Source organism: Lissotriton vulgaris, chromosome 1_1 (genome assembly GCF_964263255.1).
Source record: "Lissotriton vulgaris chromosome 1_1, aLisVul1.2, whole genome shotgun sequence".
Lineage (NCBI taxonomy): Eukaryota > Metazoa > Chordata > Amphibia > Caudata > Salamandridae > Lissotriton > Lissotriton vulgaris.
In genome coordinates this window covers 734708726-734733590 of record NC_141685.1, presented here as the reverse complement: position 1 = coordinate 734733590, position 24865 = coordinate 734708726, and the positions used below count along the sequence as shown (strand labels likewise).

At 42.4% G+C, this 24865-nt stretch overlaps 1 protein-coding gene across 3 annotated transcripts in view; it reads left to right on the top strand.

Moving 5' to 3' along the window:
• NOS1AP (nitric oxide synthase 1 adaptor protein) overlaps positions 1-24865 on the top strand; it is a 1090707-nt gene that overhangs the window by 532983 nt on the left and 532859 nt on the right. For all 3 annotated transcript variants that reach the window (XM_086955405.1, XM_086955396.1, XM_086955412.1), the window contains exon 3: positions 22752-22844. In XM_086955405.1, coding sequence (XP_086811531.1) covers positions 22752-22844 — 93 coding nt within the window. The remainder of the gene's footprint in view (positions 1-22751; positions 22845-24865) is intronic.

Genomic DNA, 24865 nt, shown 5'->3' with positions numbered 1-24865 from the left:
AGACTACCCCGCTGCCGAAATTACTAGTGGTCGTAATAATGTTTGGCAATGAGCCCTGCCGGGAACGTTAGCAAAATAATGTATTATGCAACGGAAACCCGCATGTATCAGTGTCGAGGTAAATATTCCTCGTGAAGTGGTGCTTACATCGGCTAGAAACCGCTAGGTTTCATGGGGAATGTAGTCTGATACCGCGGATCGGGACCATAGTCCCGGGATAATATATGGGAGCTCCCTGATTTGGATGCGTGGTTAATACCATCGGATGGGGCTATGTCAATAGAGGAGAGCTCCCCTCGTGAATAGACCATCATATGAGATTTGCCAGGGGGTGATGGGCGGTAAAAGGTCAAGGTATGAGTGCTTTAATTTAGGATGAGTGTAAAGTGAGAAATTACGATCCAAATGCATGTGTATAAACAGTGAAAATTCAAAGAAAAACATAAAAATTAAGTGACAACCAACTCAAATTTAAATCCATTTTCCTGAGTATGGTGTCATGTTCCTATGTTCAACTATTAATGCATTACATACAATTCAAACAGTGGGGATAATGCCATACAGTCTACCAAATCCTAGAGGCTGAGCCACCCCACTAATTGTCTTACGCATGTCTAAACATAGGAAGTTTTTTACAAATAAAACGCTCATTGCCAAACATTATTACGACCACTAGTAATTTCGGCAGCGGGGTAGTCTGACATCGCCGACTTTCCACACTAGACGCAATTACCAACGTGCATACAATGAATGCTGAATTGTTGACATAATGAAACATAATTTGTTGAATTTATCCTTTCATTGTTAATGGTTTACCATTAAGTATTTTCTTTATGTCTATTGTGTACTAAAATAGTTGTGGGACTATAAATGTGGCAAAAAACAAAATGGCGGTTACTTGAAAAAGGCTTACGCCGAAACGCGTCGTCTTGGGTTAACGAGTGCACAATAAAAGGTTTTGTGCAAGGTTTCCTGGTGTGCCGTCTCTGCTTCCTTCTATTTGGTGGGATCCAGTACTTACAATATATATATATATATATATATATATATATATATATATATATATATATATATATTTCCAGCTCCGTTGCACCGAAGGTCTGGGTCACTCGCAGGCGGGTGCCTCTCGTGGTGGTGCCCCACGTCAAAATATCAGCTCTGTCTCTCTCCTTGGTTTTCCGAATGAAAGAGAAACGGCACTCACAGGGAAAGTGTTCAATAAGTTTTAATCAGCACACTCGGCAGACAAACGCGTTTCGGTTCTCCTTCGTCAGTGTCTACCATTGACACGGAAGGAAGCAAGTTTTAAAGCTCTGCAGCGTCTTAATGTGTCTGCATAGAAAGAGGACTGACGTTTACCACCGTGATAAACAATTTCATTTAGTGCATTACTCTTCGTTTTTACATTTCAAAGAAAACACATTCACGAAAGGCATTGTAAAATACTTTTCAACCTATCATTCCAAATATTTACATTTATAAAGGTAATCACATTTAGTGAAAATTAAATTCCTCTTTCGTGTGTGGTGTAAGTTATTCAGCCGTGGATCGGCGTAGTTCACGGGGTGAACTCATTACAGAATTTAGGCTTTTCCTAAATGGGAAGCTAATTCTTCATTTCTGTTCAATCCCAGGGGGGCCTTAGTCTGGAGGTCAATTATGTAGCGGGATTCAAGTCTTCTTAATTTCCGCAACCTGTCTCCACCCCTGGGGTCCGCTGGTACTTGATCAAGCGCAAAAAATTGCAGCAGTTCCCTGTTGCTATTGTGTCTTGATGCAAAATGTTTTGCTACTGGATAGTTAAAATCCTTGTTCATAATGGCACGTTGGTGCTCCAATATGCGTAGCTTGACATTTTTCACTGTGCTGCCTATGTATTTCAAGCCGCATGGGCACAATAGGCAGTAGACAACATGGGTGGTATTACAAGTGAGAAACTTTGATATTTTCTTACTCTGTCCTGACCCTGGTATTTCGTATGTGGTTCTTTTCTTGCTTCTCTCACAGGCCTTGCATTTGCCACAGGGGTAGAATCCTGGCATGTCTTTAATTCTGCCCGTAATTGTGATTCTGTCTGGCAGGTGGCTATGTACAATTTTATCCCTGATGGACCTACCTTTTCTAAAGGTGATTAGTGGAAAAGCTGGAATTTCTTTTCCAATGACCTGGTCCGTTTTCAGGATATGCCAACTTCTCTTTAGAATCTTTCTCAGATGATTAGAATCCTCTGAGAAAGTAGTTATCAATCTGAATTTCCCTTCATTCAAATTCGATTTTGTGTTCTTAGTTTGTTCTTTTAGAAGTTGTTCCCTAGGGATTCTCTCTACTCTTTTTAGAGTTTGTTCCAGGAGTAGTTGATTATATCCCCTGGCCTGAAATCTCATTATGCTTTCCCTTGCGGCTTTTGCAAAGTCTGCCTCTCTTGAGCAGTTCCTCTTTATTCTAAGAAGTTCTCCGTAAGGGATACTTCTGATTAGGGTCGGAGGATGGCTGCTTCCGGCATGTAAAACTGAATTGCCGGCTGTTGTCTTTCTAAACAGTTCTGTCTCAATTCTTCCACCCATCAAGCTTACTTTCAGATCTAGATAATTCACAGTTGATAAGCTGATATCTGCGGTGAATTTCAGATTTAATTCATTCAGATTTAAGTATGCCACAGGAGCAGGTGGCCCGAAGCCCGGAATTCCAGAAATGGAGAGACAATCTTAAACTTTGGTATAGGTACATTGATGACCTTTTTCTAGTATGGGAGGGGTCAATGACTTCAGCAGAAGAGTTTGTGGCATACTTAAATCTGAATGAATTAAATCTGAAATTCACCGCAGATATCAGCTTATCAACTGTGAATTATCTAGATCTGAAAGTAAGCTTGATGGGTGGAAGAATTGAGACAGAACTGTTTAGAAAGACAACAGCCGGCAATTCAGTTTTACATGCCGGAAGCAGCCATCCTCCGACCCTAATCAGAAGTATCCCTTACGGAGAACTTCTTAGAATAAAGAGGAACTGCTCAAGAGAGGCAGACTTTGCAAAAGCCGCAAGGGAAAGCATAATGAGATTTCAGGCCAGGGGATATAATCAACTACTCCTGGAACAAACTCTAAAAAGAGTAGAGAGAATCCCTAGGGAACAACTTCTAAAAGAACAAACTAAGAACACAAAATCGAATTTGAATGAAGGGAAATTCAGATTGATAACTACTTTCTCAGAGGATTCTAATCATCTGAGAAAGATTCTAAAGAGAAGTTGGCATATCCTGAAAACGGACCAGGTCATTGGAAAAGAAATTCCAGCTTTTCCACTAATCACCTTTAGAAAAGGTAGGTCCATCAGGGATAAAATTGTACATAGCCACCTGCCAGACAGAATCACAATTACGGGCAGAATTAAAGACATGCCAGGATTCTACCCCTGTGGCAAATGCAAGGCCTGTGAGAGAAGCAAGAAAAGAACCACATACGAAATACCAGGGTCAGGACAGAGTAAGAAAATATCAAAGTTTCTCACTTGTAATACCACCCATGTTGTCTACTGCCTATTGTGCCCATGCGGCTTGAAATACATAGGCAGCACAGTGAAAAATGTCAAGCTACGCATATTGGAGCACCAACGTGCCATTATGAACAAGGATTTTAACTATCCAGTAGCAAAACATTTTGCATCAAGACACAATAGCAACAGGGAACTGCTGCAATTTTTTGCGCTTGATCAAGTACCAGCGGACCCCAGGGGTGGAGACAGGTTGCGGAAATTAAGAAGACTTGAATCCCGCTACATAATTGACCTCCAGACTAAGGCCCCCCTGGGATTGAACAGAAATGAAGAATTAGCTTCCCATTTAGGAAAAGCCTAAATTCTGTAATGAGTTCACCCCGTGAACTACGCCGATCCACGGCTGAATAACTTACACCACACACGAAAGAGGAATTTAATTTTCACTAAATGTGATTACCTTTATAAATGTAAATATTTGGAATGATAGGTTGAAAAGTATTTTACAATGCCTTTCGTGAATGTGTTTTCTTTGAAATGTAAAAACGAAGAGTAATGCACTAAATGAAATTGTTTATCACGGTGGTAAACGTCAGTCCTCTTTCTATGCAGACACATTAAGACGCTGCAGAGCTTTAAAACTTGCTTCCTTCCGTGTCAATGGTAGACACTGACGAAGGAGAACCGAAACGCGTTTGTCTGCCGAGTGTGCTGATTAAAACTTATTGAACACTTTCCCTGTGAGTGCCGTTTCTCTTTCATTCGGAAAACCAAGGAGAGAGACAGAGCTGATATATATATATATATATATATATATATTCACTGAAAAAACCATAGGTTTCAGGCCTTATATAGTTAGCAATTAGCATTTAAAAAACCATTGAAATTGCTCCTATATAGTTAGTTGTACTAACTATATTTCGCGCACCCGCAATCCACTGCTGATGATGTAACAAATTACATCATTCATGACATGGTCAGTGACATCACTGATGACATCTCAAATGACATCAAATGAATTTCAAAGGTTTTTTAATGCTAACTCCTAACTATATATGACCTGAAACCTATGGTTTTTTAAGTGAATTTGCAAGGTTTTTTAAATGCTAATTCCTAACTATATATGACCTGAAACCTATGTTTTTTTAAGTGAATTTGCAAGGTTTTTTAAATGCTAATTCTTTTAGCGGATAACGTTTAAATATGTTAATATCCTTCTGGAACCACTTTTTAAATGCTAATTCCTAACTATGTCAGGCGTGAAACCTATAGTTTTTTTCAATAAATTTAAAAGGTTTTCTAAATGCTAATTCTATTAGCGGACAACGTTCAAATATGTAAATATCCTTCAGGGACCACCTGAGCAGCCCTAGGGGGTCAGGGTGTTTCTACCCTGCCCCCTTTTTGCGTTCTACACGTTTGTTTTTCTGCTTCTTTTGTGCCTCGGTCTACCTAGCACAAGATGAATGCCAACACTTCCTGGTTAGAAGTGTTGACAGCCAATGAGCATGCTGCTTTCCTGTGAAACAAAAGAGGGTGGTGATGGACGGAGCATCTGAATCAATCAAACACTCACACCCAGTCAAAAGATCTGGGTTTAATCCATCACCGTTCTTTAGCCCACTCTGCCACCCCAGTTCAGACATGGCTATATGCAAATCAGTCTGACCCTGTGCCTCATGGGAACAGTCCAGCCCGAACTGCCAAGCCAAGTGTTCCCTGGACCGGAAATAGGCTTCCGAGGACCGGTTTCTGGCATTCCAGCCGTCTTCAGCACGGCTTGCTTGAATCCAGTGGCAAAGTGAGCAGGGGACTCACGTCTGAGCATACCCTGCCACACTTATGGCAGCCAAAAGCGGTACAAAAGGGGGTGGTGATGGACGGAGCATCTGAATCAATCAAACACTCACACCCAGTCAAAAGATCTGGGTTTAATCCATCACCGTTCTTTAGCCCACTCTGCCACCCCAGTCCAGACATGGCTATATGCAAATCAGTCTGACCCTGTGCCTCATGAGAACAGTCCAGCCCGAACTGCCAAGCCAAGTCTTCCCTGGACCGGAAATAAGCTTCCGAGGACCGGTTTCTGGCATTCCAGCCGTCTTCAGCCCGGCTTGCTTGAATCCAGTGGCAAAGTGAGCAAGGGACTCACGTCTGAGCATACCCTGCCACACTTATGGCGGCCAAAAGCGGTACAAAAGGGGGTGGTGATGGACGGAGCATCTGAATCAATCAAACACTCACACCCAGTCAAAATATCTGGGTTTAATCCATCACCGTTCTTTAGCCCACTCTGCCACCCCAGTTCAGACATGGCTATATGCAAATCAGTCTGACCCTGTGCCTCATGGGAACAGTCCAGCCCGAACTGCCAAGCCAAGTCTTCCCTGGACCGGAAATAGGCTTCCGAGGACCGGTTTCTGGCATTCCAGCCGTCTTCAGCCCGGCTTGCTTGAATCCAGTGGCAAAGTGAGCAAGGGACTCACGTCTGAGCATACCCTGCCCCACTTATGGCGGCCAAAAGCGGTACAAAAGGAGGTGGTGATGGACGGAGCAGACGGCTAAAGAACGGTAATGGATTAAACCCAGATCTTTTGACTGGGTGTGAGTGTTTGATTGATTCAGGTGCTCCGTCCATCACCACCCCCTTTTGTACCGCTTTCCTGTGAAAGGCATGCTGATTGGCTGCCACTGTCTGTCAACACTTCAAACCAGGAAGTGTTGGCAGCCATCTTGTGACTCGGTAGAACCAAGGCACAAGAAAGCAGTGAAACAAAGATGCAAAACACGCAAAGGGGGCAGGGTAGAAGCACCCTGACCCCTTAGGCCTGCTCAGGGGGTCCCACAAGGACCCCCCAGCCCCCCCCCAAAAATTTCTGTTTGAAAAAAAAATGTTTTTGTTGAAAAATCGCGGGGTGCGCGCACCGTGCGCAAACCCCGCAATTTTTTGGGGGGCCTTGGGGGTCCTTGTCGGACCCCCTGAGCAGGCCTTGGGGGTCAGGGTACTTCTACCCTGCCCCCTTTTTGAGTTCTACACGTTGGTTTTTCTGCTTTCCTGTGCCTTAGTCTACTGAGTCATAAGATGGCTGCCAACAATTTCTGTTTTGGAGTGTTGACAGACATTGGCAGCCAATCAGCATGCAGCTCGTGCACGCTAAGGTCCGCGCACGTGCAAGGACAGTGCAAGGACGGTGTGCGCACGGGCGCGCACCGTGTCCCGACGGGCGCGCACCGTGTCCCGCCTATAGATATATAATTTGAAAAAAGTCGATTTTCTCAACAATTACTGAAGGGATTTTCACCAAATATACAAAAGGCACTTCTGCATACCAGGCTCTACCATTTTGCCAAGTTTGCAGTAATTCCATTCAGCCGTTCGGGCTGTAGCTGTGTCGAAAGGTCCTATGGAAAATTGCATTGGACTCAATTTCACATTCAATTTTCTCATAAACTACTGGAGGTATTTACACTAAACATACAAAAGGCACTGCTCCATACCAGTCCCTACCATTTTGCCAAATCTGGTGTAATTCCGTTCAGCCGTTCGAGCTGTAGCCTTGTCAGAATGTCCCTATGGAAATTAACATGGGGAAAACACGTTTTGGGACCCCCCTTTTTTCTCGGCCCCCGCTCGACGAATCCCCCCGAAACTTTTGGGGAAGGAGCGGAGCGCAGCGAGGAAAATGTAAGGAAAATTACAGGCAGATCCCTCAATCGGCGCCAAAGTTATTCCCAATAGAAAGTTCGGCATTTACTATGGTAACTAGGTCCTAACTATATATACCTACTGGCTATCGCCAGTAGGATATATATATATATATATATATATATATATATATATTGTATATGTTTTTCATTATTCTATTTGTGCATATAAACATCAAGACATATGCATTACACAAACCAGTATTATAAACAGTTAAAAACCTAAAGGAGGAGTTAATGAAGAATATAAAGGCTGGCGGTCGATGTAAAGAGAAGAAAAACACGACATGCGTTTCGGCGTTAAGGCTTTCGTCAGGTAAACCCATCTCAACTTTTTTTCAAAAAAAATACAGAAAATACACACAATGAGCTTATACAACAGACTAAATCTGTTCACATTTCTCTGGCCCGGTTTTTTAATTCTGATATGCATTTGAGCTTATCAAGCTTCAGCTATTTTCAAAACTTTGTCCATAAAGACCTGAGAAGATCCTGTACAAGTATGTTACATATTTACACTCAACATGCTACGTTATCATAGACCTTAGAACCGGTGATAATTCCGACCCGGTGGGTCCTAAATAGTCCAATTATATGTAACGGTTTGAACACGGTTCCGGAAGCGCTACAGGAAGAAGCGTACTCGCAACGAGTTTCAATTAAGGCTCACATCTGCCCTTTTGGAACATTGCTTGGCACATTTGACTCTCAGGAAAGGAACTTACTCTTGTCTGCGCACTCGTACGGTCTACGCTTTGGGGAACACACTAATTAAAGGGTCAACGAGCATCTCTTTGATTGATAAGACTTATCTGTAGCTCACACACACCACTCTGAATCTCGCCTGATATTACTTGGATACAGGACTTCTTTATGTGCAGCGTATACAGCTGGCATTTTTAGCTTTAAAGGACCAACCCCATGAATGGGTCAGCGGTCATTTCTATGATGCCCAGAGTTAAGACTCACGCCACAGAATGACATGGAGCTAATTTGAGATTACCTATTATTGGACTATTTATGACCCACCAGGTCGGAATTATCACTGGTTTTGAGGTCTATGATGCCACTTGCTGCATGACAGCCCTGAAGAAGTCAAGGGTTAATACCCTATTGACGAAACACGTGTTGGCTGGTCTGTTGTGCTGAAACACTTTTAAAGACGAACACTCCAAAAAGGACACCATTTCTTTTCATCCTTGATCAACAGACATATGTTGTACTGTACTTAACATGTATGCATGTACATAGGACCTGTTGTTGTGCATGTTCGGACTCTAGGGTCCTAAATTGAAGAGTTTAGGGGTTATTTTGCCTCGCCTGTGGCACCCCATCTACTAACTTCATTCTATTTCACACTATTTAGCTTCTGTACTTTTAAGGTCCTCAGTAAAAAAAAAGTTTGCTCTAAGGTTTTGTTTGATGAGCTATTTCTTATAGTTTATGAAAAGCTGTTTTTGTTTAATGATTGTTGAACTTAACCAGAGGTTTTTGAGCCCACTACTTTGTCAGAATTGAATTACTCTTCATCACACTCATTTTTGCCAACCCATTTCATAATGTCACTTATTTCAAGAGCGGTTTAAATGTTGCTAATTCCAAAAGGAGTTTAAAAAATAAAACAATTCTATTTTCCCACATGCTTACTCTGAATCTTCGCCATCAAGGTATCTTATGAAACTGCTGTGATATATGGACTCTAACCATCATAGGCAGAAAGTGCACTTTTATTGGGAGCTTTTAAAGTGCTACTTCTGATTTTGAGAAAATAAGTAATTTCTAAAATAAATGTTCACCTGGTCCTCTGTTTTATTAATTATTTCATTGTGTTTGTGCAATGGTTATGGCACCCGAGGCCACTTCAGAGTTCAAGGTAATATATATTTTTTTAACAATAACATAACACTAAAACACTAAATGTTCTAGAATCTTGAAATGGGGTGACTACAACTTAAAGAAACAAGGCGACATCACCTATTGCAATTCATTTATGATTGAATCTAGATTCTGCTTATCTGGATTAAGTTATCTATTCATGCATTAGTCTTAAGTAATTAAGTAAATCAACCACATCTGAATGAATCACAAGTGGATTCTTTTACACAGAAGCATTGTTTTAAGCCTCTGGTACTGCAGACGGAAGCACTAGCTATATTGAAATCGATTTCTTGCATTAGATACATTTTTAGGGTCTGGTCAATTTAAGGTGATCATTTCTATAGATTTTTGTGAGGGACATGTAGTGGGCTTACATTTCAATCTCTTTACATTATTTTCTGCAAATAGAGCGAGCGATGGAAAATACGCAGTGCCAGCCGGTTACATTACTGTTAGCGCAGACCAATAATGAAAAGCTTTATTAGGTTAACACAGGTTTTTATTGGTAATTCTTTGTCAAGCTATTGACTCAAAGGTTTATCTTTGAATACTCTGTTACTTTTAAATGAGCTTTCTGTATAGATGCAAGATTCATTCCAGCAAGCCCATTCTACAGCAATTTGAAATGGCTTTGTACATTTCAGTTCTCAGAAAATGAGCTATCTTAATTTTAGCTTTTGAATTTAAAACGCCCAAGAAAATGTACTCTATATCCATGATTCTTGGTAGTGAAATCAGAAACTTTTTATTTGTCTGATAAGCGGCATTGTGCAATTTTCACATTTAAAGTAGGTCTTCTACTCCTAGTTCCTTGGTTTCCTGCCTTTCTAATGCGTACTGTGATTACTTAGATTTCCTTTGTGAGGCTTGGTTAGTGCAGAATTACCTTGAGAAACTGGATGTGGTCTGCATCTTTTTTCTCTCACATAGTCTATTTAGGTACACACCAGATTGTTATATTTTTTACACAAGGTCATACATTCCCTGCACTTTTCATTTGCAACTGACTCGATGGCAGAGACCTTTCATACATTCCCATAGTGTTTGCAAGAAAAATTGGTAGTATGCAAAGAAAAAAAAATGACTCCACTTCTCACACTCCAAAAAAATAAATTGTGCATTGAAATGTAGGTTTTTGAGAATATTTATATAAAAAGTCAACTAGGTATTGGAGGGCAATCAACCAGCCGTTATTCATTTAACCCTTTTTTAAATTTGGCGATAGAAAAACTATATATATATATATATATATATATATATATATATATATATATATATATATATTGAACAGCAAACGTCCCTTTTTCCAGGAGGAGCGACTTCACAGCTGGTGCTGGTGACGAGCCAAGGACTAGACTCGTGTGTTATTTAGAAGCAAAAATAAATACGCCGCACTCTTCTCGGGTGGATTTTCAAAGCGATTTATTCCAGCTCAAAAACTTCCTTCACCTACGCGTTTCGAACAAAACTGTTCCTGATCACGGTCGTTACCATGTCATGAGTGATGTAATATGTGACGTCATCAGCAGTGCATTGCAGGCACGCAAGTTATAGTGAGTCCAACTAACTATAACGTGGGAATTTCATTGGTTTTATGTCAGTAAAATTTCCAGCTAACTATAACTGGTGTGAAACCTATGGTTTTTTCAGTGAATTTAATAGGTTTTTTAAATGCTAATTCCTAACTATAACTGGTGTGAAACCTATGGTTTTTTCAGTGAATTTCATAGGTTTTGTTAATGCTAATTCCTAACTATATATAGGGCCTCAAACCTATGTTTTTGTCATTGAATTTCAAAGGTTTTTTAATTTTAAACTTCTATTGCTATGAAATAAAATATTTTTTTAATGAATCTTATATTGTATATTTATGTAATACTATTTTCTTTATGTATATTGTTCATGTTTTTTTTTTTTGCCTTGGAGCGCTCCCGGTGCGCGTACCGGTGAGCGCACCGGTAAGCGCAGTCTTCCGGCGCGCGTACCGGTGAGCGTCCCGTTTGCGCTATTGCCGCGAACGAAAACATCATCGTGACGTATCGCGTAGCTGCGTCCGCGTGATACGCACACGGCGTAAGCGCACCCGGAAGCACTCGAGCGCATACGATCGCGCTACGTAAGCGCCCGGGGCGCGTAGCGTAAGCGCATCGGGGCGCGCCCCGGGGCACGTAGCGTAAGCGCGTCGGGTCATGTGACCTAAAAATAACACTTTTCATTGGTTCAAGACGGTTTTGGTTTCCAAATGATGAAAGCCCGGGTCATGTGACCTGAACATAACACTTTTGATTGGTTCAGGACAGTTTTGTTTTCCAAATGATGAAAGCCCCCACCTGTTTTCCTCATTCTCACTTTGTTCTTTGACGGAGGAAGACCTGTTTGTGAGAAATGGCTACAGTAGCAGCAGCAGCAGGAGCTTCTCAGCCACCACCACCACCACCACCACAAGGACCACCACAACACTACAGTGGTGGAGATGAAGAAGAGAAGGAGGAGGAAGAGGAGGAGGGGGAAGAGGGTCTACCTGCCAGAAGATAATAACCCCTACAAGCCAAAGGAGCACATTGTCGGGGAGTTTTTTAAAATCCCAAGGGGCCTCAAGAAAGTGAATGCGCCAAAGGTGACTTGTTTGATCTGTGGCACTGTACTTTCCAGGGGAAACCCTGCCAAAAAATATGTTTTGGGCAACAACACCATGATTCGCCACATGCAACGCCGGCACCCTAACAACTATAGTGCGGCAGAGGTCAGAGAACTGACCAGAAACCCTCCCCAATCTTCTCCCAGCACCTCCCAAAGTACCCAACCCACTCCATCGGGACCAGAGACAAGGGAGATGGCCCCAAACATACAAACACAGTTTGGAAATTTCAAAATAGTTTGTATATTTTGGGGACGTACAGTTTGCTATGGTGAGCAAAGTGTTAAACTCATCAACCGTGCTGGTGACAACCACAAGTGCCCAAGGAAACCTTAATTTTTTCCTGATTTTTTTTGCTCCAGTTGAGCCGTTTCCAATTCCCTGTTTTTTGTTTGTCCCCATAGAAATTCCAAAAAAATATAAAATTGTTCATAAAAGCAAAAAAAGTACAAAATGTTCCAAAAAACAATAAAAAAAATATAAAACAACAAAAATAAAAAAACAGTTCTTTTTAGAACTACCTCCAATTTATAAAAAAAATGCTACATTTAAAAAAAATCTGTCATTCTTTTTTCCCCATGGTACGCTCCCCGGTTCGCTCCCAGGTGCGCGTACCGGGCGCTCCCCCGCGCAAATCGAAAAAAAAAAAGATTTTTTTTTTGCCCCGCGGGGCCCTTTTATAGCCCCCACATCAAACCTAGGGGTTTTCGTTTTTCGTTTTTGCCACCTCTTGTGTCTCGATCCTACCGAGACACAAGATGGAGGCCGCTCCGGACTGTTTGGAATGTTAACAGACACCCGAGAGCCAATCAGCTTTCCGCGCGCGATCTCGCGTAGCGCGCTGGAGCGCGCCCCGGTGCGCGTACCGGGGCGCGCCCCGGTGCGCGTACCGGGGCGCGCTTATAGATATATATATTTTTTTAACATAAATTACTCAAAATCCACTGGAGCACATATCTTGAGACATAGCAAAGGCACATCGGGCTACTAGTCCCTACAATTTTGCCAAGTTTGGTGGAAATCCATTCAGCCATTCGGGCTAAAAGTGAGTCCAACCGCCCTATGGAAATTAACATGGGGAAAACACGTTTTGGGACCGCCCTTTTATCTCGGCCCCCGCTTGACGAATCTCCCCAAACTTTCAGGGAAGAAGCAGAGAGCAGCGAGGCAAATTTAAGGAAATTTACAGGCAGATTCCTCAACCGGCGCCAAAGTTATTCCCAATAGAATGTTGCGGATTCCCTATGGAAAAAAATCCTAACTATAACTACCTACAGGCGACCGCCAGTAGGTAATATATATATATAGATAGATAGATAGATAGCTATCTATCTATCTATCTATCTTCTCCTTGCTTGCTGGCTGCTGCCATGCACCAAATCGCTGGGTGTGTCATTGGAACGGACTCAGCACTGTTCGTGATACATGCAACGGTTTCCTCGTCAACAAAAAAGGATGACAACGCCTTGTAAGGACTTGAGATGTTATTATTGACATGCTACATCGATGTAGCATGTCAATAATAACATCTCAAGTCCTTAGAAGGCGTTGCCATCCTTTTTTGTTCAAGAGGAAACAGTATTGTCCTTATTTAATTTGTATCTAATGTGCCACAAGTTCATATTTCTTTGTTGGGAGCTGTAGCAAAGACCAGTTCTTTCACATTTGATGTTTAGTACTTTATGTGGATATCTTTTTCACTTTTCCAAAAGTTAGTCTTTGCTTGGCACAATAGATACATATTAAATAAGGACAAAACTGTTTTGTAAATTAAAGAAAAATGTTTTTTTAGTCAAATCGAGCTAACAAATGTTCTCACAATTGGGGTGAAATGTTTACAAACTACCTAACCCACAATGCATATTAATTTGCAAAGTGGAGAATAGGTATAAAACAATGAAACTGAAAAGGAACTGTAAAAATTGCACCTTGATCAAGCCCAGCAGGGTGAAACTCGTTGGTGAAGGGGGATAATGGCACTGCAATAAATGGAATAAATCGTATTTCTGTCATCTGTGAGAGTGCGCGTGTTAATTTTTGGCGTTTTTGGTGTAAATAATTACGAGGCTTGTCCAGCCTCGACACGCGCACCAGCTGTGAAAAGAGCGCGCTTCGTATACAGGACAAATTGGTGGAGATATATATATATATATATATATATCACGCTCCCTGTCCCACTGGAAAGTCAGGGCACTCGCGGGCGGGTGCGGTTTGCGGTAATGGGTACCCGCATTAACACACAGCTCGGCCTCAGAAATCGTATCTTCCAAAGAACCGCACTCGTGGAGTCAAAAGATTTTGCGGTGCTCACGCCAAAAGTTTAATCACAAATTGTTAACAGACGCGTTTCAGCATTACGCCTTCCTCAGTGTCAACTACAATGTGACCATACATGGGTAATGTGCACCTAACTGTGAACTGTATTGACATGTTCCAAGATGGCGCGCCCGTTAGTTTGAGGTAGTCCGTCTACCATGTTTATGATTGTTTTGCCGCTATATCCCAGGCGGGTCCTCACATTGTACATTGTTCTTTGGAAGATACGATTTCTGAGGCCGAGCTGTGTGTGTGTATATATATATATATATATATATATATATATATATATATATATATATTTATCTTTTACACAGCCTTCTGGCTAGCCCTCTTCTTCCATTTGTTTGAAGTAATTCTCATTTCCTTTTACCCAGTATTGCATTCAGTGAGTCGTCCCATTTTAGAGACTGGTTCACCACACAGCAAGTGTTGGCATTCTGCTCTTTCACACAGGGCACAATGACACACAAAGTAGCTCCCTTGATTGCAGGATACTATGGTTGATTGCAGGCTATTATGGTAATGTGTGCTTTTTGAACCCAAAATTATTTTGTCTCTTAAGGTTTTACAAAAACCCTTAACAAAATAAGCATTGACATAGCCAAAAGGATGTCCATCAACACCAGACCCATTGACTGTGCCAAGGCTTGTTTAGATGTAGTATTCCATATCAGTGTTCTTCTGTTGTGTGACATTTCTTTGGTTACTTGTCCGAACAGATGATGTACACTGGAATTTTGGAGCTGATGCTACTGGGATAGCTAAATGTGACAAGGCAGACTGGTTTGCAGGTATTGAGAAACTTGGGTGTTAGGCTTGTTGGAAGCGTTTGTGGACCCTAAGATACTAACCTAATGTGGGTCCACCAGTAGCGGCCAGTGCACAACAAAGGTGGGGGGACACGTGAGGGGGGGGTTTGAGGGTAAAAAAAAAAGACATTTAAAACGTACCTCATGCCGCCCGGACGCCGACGGCTGCCTCTGTGCTTCACTCCCCACAGTCTCTGGGAAGACACAGGCTGTCCTGCCAATCCAGACACTGCTCTCATGCTATGAGAGCAGCACCAGGATTGGTCTGAGCGGCCTTTTCTGCTGCTTAGACACTGCCTGAAAGCCTACTGTTGTTCTTCAACCCGGCAGTGAACACAGTAGAGTTGAAGTGCACATGTCTATTTGGCCAGCCTGAGATGGCCAGCCAAACTTACATGCGCAAGTCTAAGTGCCCACTCCTCCTGTTAACGATTCAAAAAAGGGGGTGGTGATGAACAGAGTGTCTGAATTAAGCAGACCACTCTTACCCATTCCAAAGATCAGGGCTTGACCCATCACCGTTTTTTAGCTCACTGCACCATCCCAGCTCAGAACCTGGCTACATGCAAATTAGTCTGTCCCTGGCCCAGTGCATCATGGGAACAGGGCAGACCAGACTACCAAGCCAATTCTTCACTGGAAAGGAGACAAGCTTCCAGGGACCGGTTTCTGGCATTTCAGCCGTCGTTGGCCCGCCTTGCTTGAATCCTGATGGTGCAGTGAGCAAGGGACTCATGTCTGAGTATACCCTGCCACACCTATAGTGACCAAAAACGATTCAAAAAAGTATATTGTCCACCCTAAGCGTGGAAGGGTATACCCGACGACGGCTGATATGCCAGAAACCGGCCCCCGGAAGCTTGTTTCCTTCCCAGTGTAAGAATGGCTTGGTAGTTTGGTTTGTCCTGTTCCCATCATGCACTGGGACAGGAACGGACTAATTTCCATATAGCCGGGTTCTGACCTGGGATGGTGCAGTGAGCTACAAAACGGTGTTGGATCTAGCCCTGATCTCTTAACTGGGTGAGAGTATTCTGCTTAATTCAGAAACTCTGTCCATCACCACCCCTTGTTGTTAAATATTTTGTCCACCCTAAGCGTGGAAGGGTATACTCAGATGTGAGTCCCTTGCTCATTGCACCATCAGGATTCAAGCAAGCCGGGCCGACGATGGCTGAAATGCCAGAAACCGGTCCCCGGAAGCTTGTTTCCTTCCCAGTGTAAGAATTGGCTTGGTAGTTTGGTTTGTCCTGTTCCCATCATGCACTGGGACAGGAACAGACTAATTTGCATATAGCCGGGTTCTGAGCTGGGATGGTGCAGTGAGCTAAAAACGGTGTTGGATCTAGCCCTGATCTCTTAACTGGGTGAGAGTATTCTGCTTAATTCAGAAACTCTGTCCATCACCACCCCTTGTTGTTAAACACTCCTCCTGTTAAGGCCCCGCTCCGCACGCATGGTCAGCCAGAGTCCCTCACAGAAAAAAAAATTATATTATTGTTTTAATATTTTATTTTTCTGTGAGGGACTCTGACCGATGGGACAACACTCTTCCGCCATTACGGAGGAACCTCCCCTGGCATCCACTCTCTGATGCATGAGCACATTGCTCAGATGAAAGTTAATTAATTGAATTTATTTCAAGGCAGCTCCGGCCTGTGGCACCACTGGGTGGTGACTGGCATTTCCTGGCTCATCACGAATATATCACAAAAACAGGCTCTTGTATAAATGCATAGAGAAGATGCAGCGCTGGCCCCTGGGGCAAACAGCGCAGCTGCCCCCCCCCCTTCTCACAACCCTGATATTAGTCTCTATAGTACAGAATAGAGGAAGCTGCGATAATATGCATTCCACCTCCACTTATAGGAACCACAGCTTCCCCCAGTTCTTTGAATCAGCTAGCCAGATGTGTGTGGAATGATACTGGAGACTGAATATCGGGGAGTTGATAAAACAAGGAAGGGGTGCATGGCTCAAAAAACATCAACATCTACATATCCGGCGAAGAGGGAGGTACTTGGAATAACCGGCTAATGCGCTGAATGCTTGCTGATATTGTTAAAATAGCTACAGGTGAAAGGTTTTCTGTTTTGTTCTGAGCCCCTGGATACGGTGTGGTGTGAGGCTTTCTTCTTAGCAACACTTAACAGATGTTCTGTTGTTGATGATAAACCAGAAAAGAGGTTTGCGGGAAGCTGATCTTTTTTTGCTGAGGGTTGTAGTTCGCTTGCTCTGATGCTTAGGGCTTTTAGACATGATTGCATCTGTAAACCAGCAAGACACAGTCTTCAGCATCCTTTACTCTGTATCCTAGAGATTACCCATGGGAAGCTTGATCATTCAGCGGCTTTTGTTATCCCTGCATCACTGATGCTATCTAAGCTGTGTGGGATCAGACCTTAGAGTGCTTAAACATTTATTCTCGTCTTCTGCATCTCTGTGTATTAATTTATAGGTCACTACATGGTCGTTGATGGCATCATGATATGTAGCACTGGGTGAAAAATGTTGGCTTTCCATACATTATGATCTCTAGTTCACTATGTTGACCTAAGATGTAGTGTACAAGAAGCATACTTGCTCTGGGATGTGAATGGATGCAGAGTTAATATTTGGTAAGCAAAATATTGCAATAGAAAGCCACATCCTGAATGCAACTCATACCCCAGCACAGAGTTGGCAACCTATTCGATTAGTTAGATTAGCTATCAAGCCTGAGCATGAATGGCTTTTATCCAGGCAGCGGTCGAAGTGCATTAAAAAAGTACGGGAATTGTGATGCTGTGCACAATGGCAGCACAGTCACAGGCGTGGCCAAATATTCTGTAACCTTTTATGGTTTTTCACATTCAGGTATGTACATATAAAATAACTAACAGTTTAAATGTAAAATACAATCACGTTAAATTAATTGGTGGGAAAGCTGGCACTTAAAAGACCTCGCAGTTCTTCCACTACGTTGGCGCTCAGAGACCTACACTCGCTGCCAATCGGGAGTAGAGTCGCTTTTAAGTCCCTATGTATTGTTTACAGAGCCCTGCACAATACGGGACCTATTCCTTTACAGGAAAGGCGCACCTGGTATAAGCCCACCAGGTCCCTGCGCTCCTCTAGCCTGGGTTTGCCAGCAACTACCAGGATCAGGAGATCGAGGATGGGAGGCAGAGCCTTCTGCACTTCTACATCTAGGCTGTGGAACGAGATTCCCCAGAACATCAGGCAAATTGACACCCTGTTGGGATTCAGAAAGAGCCTGAAAACATGGCTGTTCGCCAAAGTCTAATGCCCTTGATTCCATCTAATAGTACCGGCGGCTGTTTTATATGACATGACAGCTAGTGTATTGTTGTTCCATCTGACTACTTTCCTGTTTGGGTGCCAGGATAGCCGTAGGGTGACAGTTGCGCGTTATAAATAATAAATACAATACAATACAATGCACTATCGTACTTTATGAAGCCTCTATTAGTTAATACACTACAGAGGTTTGTGTCTGTAACCAGAGAGCACGGAATTGAATCTTGATTGTAGAAGTGGGGAATAGTAAGGAGCAACACAGGTCTCCTGGGAACGGGGGACTGCGACAGCGATGGGAAATCATGGCTGGAGGAGGAGAGGAAGCCTGCAGCCTGGAGCAGCATCCAGAAGGTAGAAGCTGGCCAAGCTTAGACCCGTGCTCAGAAACTTGGGGCGCCACTGCAAGGAATCAATAGAGGAGAGCAGGGTGGCTATGGAGAATGACAACGTCCTGGGGGTGATCGCTGGGATGGTCTGACTTCTAGTGGCTCTTGGTTGACGCTGTTTCCCTCACCCAGGCGGCGATGTGGAGGCTGACCCCTCAACTGAAGGAGCAGATAAGATTGGAGATCTGGGGAGAGCCTAGCCTGGAGGCAGGCGGAAAAGGCTATTGGTAGTCCTGGGAGATGGCTAGCAATGGGGGCTGCCCCTCTCTGAGGTGTTAAATAAATATTGAAGAGGTTTTGATCATGGGGTGCAGCCAGTGAAAAGAGCCTTGGTGTGGGCCTAACCGGTGAGACGGTCTGGTATACAACATTAGGCTTGTACTGGAATAGCATGCCTCCACTGCACCCATGAAGACAGCCCTTTGGAAGCTACATAGGGCAGCAGCCCAATGCAACATGGAGGGAGACTAATTCTGTTTGCTTGGTAATGTAAAGCGTCACTTCAACACAAGTAGTCCTGAGTGTGGAGCCATTGTAATACGGCCTCAAGATGAAAGATACAGAAGCTCACCCTCAAAGGGAAACACAGTAATGATGAGTAGAAGACATCTGGGTACTGTGTGGGTGGCTGTATCTAGAACAGATACCTACACAAAGCAAACTTAGCGATCAGTGTGACAGAAACATAAAATGTAAGCTACAGCAGGGTATAGAGAAAGGAGAGGACATTGCCTGCCAAGTGAGACATGTGGATTCAGATTCTGCAGACCCCATGTACTTGAATACATTGGTTAGATATTTGGTCTTAAGTCTAGAAGTCAGGGCAGGGGCTACCTAATCTTTGTGAAATACTGATGAAATTAAACGAGAGCCACATCAACTTGCACTTTTACGAGATTCCCAGTACCCCCAAAGTGTTTGAGAAATTAAACTACCAAGAGGCATGATAGAGAGAACTCAAAATTACGATGGACATAAAATTATTCGGGGGGATGCAAACAGACAAGTACAAACAATTTTGTGATCAGTGTGACAGAGAAGGTATGGTATTGGCCACTGACAAGAACAGGTGTCACAGGCCGTGCATGAGATCACCTAGGTTGTGATGCAGGTAGGTCGCCTTCTGTGGCCCTACCCTTTCCAGTCTTCTAGAGAGATATCCCGAGGGACATTGAGGCGACAAGGAGGGTCAAAGCAGGCACAATGTGAATAATTTATAATATTGGGAAGCCCGTTGGATACAATCTATCTATTCAACTTAAGAAAGGAGAAAATTATCTCACATGCTACTAGCAGCCAAGCAATCTACCCTCACCCAATGGGTCGGCATACCCTCCCACAGATATGTTGCTCCAGAATCTGTGGTGAAGGCTAGGTGTGGGAAATATTTCCAAAACAGTGCAGGCTAAAGAGAGATCAGGAAGCACTGGGACCTCCATTAGCCTTAGGAATTTGAAGAAATATGCTGTCCAAAAAGACGGAGTCCTGTACAACGTAGATAGAACAGATCTACGTAAAGAGCGAGGGCCAAGAAAGAGGGATACACACAATTGGCTAGGTTCAATAATCCAAATGCTATAATAATTGAAGCAGACATTGGCCATCATTTAGATGAGGAGGAATGGGGGTATGTGGTGGGATGTACATGGGGAGGTGTTGACGCTCTTTCCAAATGTTGCATAGCTTTTACTAGCAAAATGCTTAGAAACCGAAACTGTTTAAGGTCTCCTGTGTTTTGATGTTCTTCATGTAAATGTAAATGTAAATGTAAGGTGTTTTGTAGCGCGCTCAATTACTACCGGAGTATCCTGGCGCGAATGACCGCTGGGGAACCCGTCCTGGCTTTCCCTATGAGATGGTCCCATGCTGGGTATCTCCAAGGTGAAGCCAGGCATCCCCGGCGTCTGTGGGGGGCCGTTGTAGAGATGAGGCAAGCTTAATGCCCAGAGTTACCGAGTGTGATCACTGCCCAAAGTGGGCACCGAGGCGAGAATTATCAGTCCGCTGACCCTGGTCCTCGACCCTGCCGCGTCGGGAATCGAACCCTGGTCCCGGGCCGTTCTCAGCCTCCGGGTCTGCCGCCTCTAACCAGTGAGCCACACCTCTCTACACCAGTGAGCCACACCTCATGGCATAAGATCCATGGAAACTGTATGTATAAAATAAAATCAGATAATGTGAGCTGATCAACAGAAGTTCTACTTCCAAAGAAATCAAGCAGCCAAACTAAGTGTAGTTCAGCCGAAGAGTCTACTTCCAAACAAAAGCCACAAAAGACTAAATGTAAATCAAATGACAGACTAGCATAGAGTCTGCACAGTTAGAAAGGCAAAGAAAGTCTTAGAAAATCAAAGAAAGTCAAAGAAAATCTGAGAAAGTCTGGCACAAATCTCAAAAACAACATCTGTTATAGGATTTTATACATGAAAGCCACACACATTCAGCAGTGACATAATAGTGTTGAACAAGTGATGCATTACTCTAGTAAGTCAGTGAATATTCCAGTACAATAAGATATATTCAATAAGATACATCTAGAAACACCTACTTTTACTGCATATGATTGAATAAGTGTTCATAGCAAATATAGGAAATCTAACTTGTACGTAATATAGAAATACAATAATGAATTGTCTATTGGGAAGGCTCAAGCAAAGGACCTTGAAAGTTACAAAGAAATGAACATAGTGAATGTGCCTTCCTCAAGAGGAACACAAATAATACAATATAATAACACAGAGGTAATTGATTAGGCTTCTATTTCTCCGATTTTCGAAAATGGAAAATCATACAGTAAAACACAAATCCCTCTGGGTAAGCTTGTTCATGTTAATTAGTTAACCTTTTCTTTTACAAATATGAATAGATGTCAATGCAAGCTGGCTGTGGCCTAGTCATGCTAACTCCAGCTTATCTGCATTAGGCATTATTTTTCTAATAAAACTATTCTAATAAAAACATTCTAACGTAGATGGTCAAACAGTCTGTGATGTCGCTTCCGCATCCGCAAACGTTGTGGTGATTTGATGTCAATGTTGCATTGTCTAAAGAATTGAAAGTGTAAGCATCTTTATTGGCATTTTGGAGTAAGTTCACAAAGGCATTTTGGAATATGTAAAGTAGTACCCATTTAGTATTCATAAGTGTAGTCTGAAACGCCATATAATTTGGCCCTAACGAACCAAAATAGGAATAAAACGTTAATATTCAGGTTATATTCGTGTGCAATTAGCATAAATAGAAATGGCTATGACCTCCTTTCAGTAATAAAGAGTTGAATGTTTCGGTACTGATTCACAAAGGTAGAGGAAATCTGGTACTGCTTTCTGTACTAATAAATGTTTTTGTGAATCTGCCCGATACACTTGCCTTTCATAGAAGAATATTTGTTAGCTTTTTTGTGATGCGAAATGTCTTGTCAAAGATTTTTGTATACCTGCAAATGTTGAAAGGTTTGCATCTTGTTCTGTCAAGACAGTCACCTATAACCTGTAATAGTCATTGTCTTTAAAGTATATACAAAATTATACAATAAATAATCTTTCCCCCAAAAATTTTTTGTTAAAATAAATGTGGCACACAATCAAAATCTCCCTAAGTTCTGCTTTTCCCGTATCTTAATTGCCATATTTAGGTATTTCAAAATACGTGCCACAGTTGGTGTTGTGCCCCTAAAGCAGAATAAAATTGCTTCCAGTATTGTTCTAATTACTTTCGTCCTGAAGATTGGTCCACAGTGGAAAGTACCATATTGGTAGATCTAACAAAATAACATGCATGTTACAGGAATAAAAATAAAGAGATCCTCTGCGATTCAGGATGCAGGATTTATATTTACAAATAGCTTTTTTAGCATCCCTAGTTACCACTTGTATATGAAAAAAGCTTATGACTTGGACGTATTCAATATGTATGCTTATGTCTAATAGTTTTCTTATTGTAGATGCGTTAATATATAATGTTTGATAGTAATTCGACTAAAAAATGTAATTGCATAACTATTTGTTTACTTAGAAGTCATTGGTTTACTCAACACATGCTTCTCACAACACGAACAACCATTCAGGCACTGTTTCCACACCGGAAATTATTAATATTCTAATTCTTCGTATTCTATGTATTTGTATTTTGTTGAACTCACTGAAAAAGTGAGGCATTATTATTCGATTTTGCTAGACAGTAAGTAAATGAAATAACCACGATCATTTCCCACTTTTTTTGTAGTATGAATTTAAGTCTAAGAACGTAAAAAAGAAAAAAGTTAACATCTTCGTATCAGTGGATGGTGTCAAAGTGATTTTGAAGAAGAAAAAGAAGGTGAGTTACCTTCCTATGAATAACGAAGCATTTTGAAAATGTACAGAAGGTTCGCTATTTATTGAGACAAGTTTGCATTTATATAAGGTATCGTATGTTGGCCCAGGAGGACTGGAAACATGGCAAATGTTTGGGATAGCCAGGCAAGCTATATCCCAATACCATAAATGGGACTCATTTACATAGTCAGCAGTTATCCTGACAAACTAAAAAAGACCTGGCCCTCCTGGGTCAACATTGGACATTGCTAATCAAGTGTAACTGAGTTTTACTAATCAAGTGTAACCAAGTTGATGTCCTTGTCATTCCGCCCGCACCCCATTTGGAGCTGTCTTAATACAGTGGCACACTGGGCAGTTGCCTAGGGGCCCCATGAGCATAGACACCTCTTTCAGACCAGAATTTAACACTCATTTTCTGTTAAACATTTTTATTTCTGTGAGTGCTTGTGTAGGAAGGGCCTAGTGCACTGCTTAGCCAGGGGTTTATAATGCTGTTCAGACGGCCCTGCCCCCATTCCCACCAGGATGGAGGTTTTAAAAAGATAAGACTTCAGCATGTTATTGCTATGCATGATAGCTGCATATCTTGAGATTTTGATTAAACTTCTGTCATTATTTTCATTCTAGTACATCTGGCATCCTCAAGTTAGAAATGGCATTTTGAGAAACACATGAAGTTGTGGGTATTCCATAATATTTTAATATTGCAATGACGAAAGAAATGGATGCACAGTCACTATCATTTGCAGATCGAAGAATTATTGCCTGCAATAGAATAGATTCCAGCCACTCACCCTGTTTTCACTGTAGTTTTTAGGTCTCGGCTAGCGTAGGCTGCGCACATGCAGATTTAATGAGTTAGAGTAAGTTTCACTTGCGAGGTTAAGCCCCCCCCCCCCTTTTCTATTGGCTGGCGTCACCGTTCATGCTAACGGTGGCCAGCCATTGGAAAAGAGGTGTTAGTGAAGTACTCTTTTCTCTTTTGAAGAAGTCCCAGTTGGACTGGCTTCCTTGACTTACGTGTGTGGTAAAGCTTTCTTATCTTCTTTATGGGGCGAAACAGATGGCGCTAGGTGCTGAGCGGGTGCAGGGCGTTGCGGGCGTAAGAACGATCCTTGCCTACTACTATAGAGCTAAGTACCCTTTGCCCATTTACTATATTCACCATTACGCTACATCTCTGTCCCTCCGCAGGGTGTGCCATTGTCGCCCCACCCCCCTCCAGAGACCTATGGGGCATGGATTTTTTATTTACAAGTGAGAATGTTCTTCTTTTAATTTATGTCCTTTGAGATAAACAGTAATTCGTATTCGAGTGGTACACACACTCCCACTGGCCCCCACCGTCTGGCCTATTGATCGCTAACCACGAGTGTAGTTACCACAGTCCGATACATAATCGGACATTCCTTCTTGCCATTTTGCATGCTTGGAGCATCGATTGCTGACATAAACGTAGCATGTATCGCACAACGGTCACGCCTTTTGGACTAGCCAAAGCACTTATAATCAGAGATTGGTCTTCCAGACAACATCACTGATAGATCTCTCTAACTCCATGTTTGTCTTCATTGTTTGTATGTCTCTTTTTTATCTCCAGACTATACAGTTTCCTCTAAAGCAGAGGTAAATCCCACAACTTGATGGTTTGTTATTTGCACTAATTTTTACACTGCATTTTTAACTTTCATGTCCTCTGGTAGGGTGGACCTTAGCGCGCCCACACCGCCGAGGTACATTACCCATGGTCCTGAAGAAAGCCCAGTAATTCTACACATAAAGGGCTGAAACATGTTGACCCCACTTTAAGTGGAAATAACCAATACATTAATTGGCACATTTCCCTACACATATTTTAACCTTGTCAGGCTGACCATTGAATAAAAAAAAATTCTTTATGGCACAGTCCTTTGACAATTTTATCATCACGTAATTTTTCACATCACTGTCACAAAAAAATCCAGCTCCGCAGTATTCTGGCGTTGTAGCACACCAGGGAGGCACTCGGCTTCTCCTGGT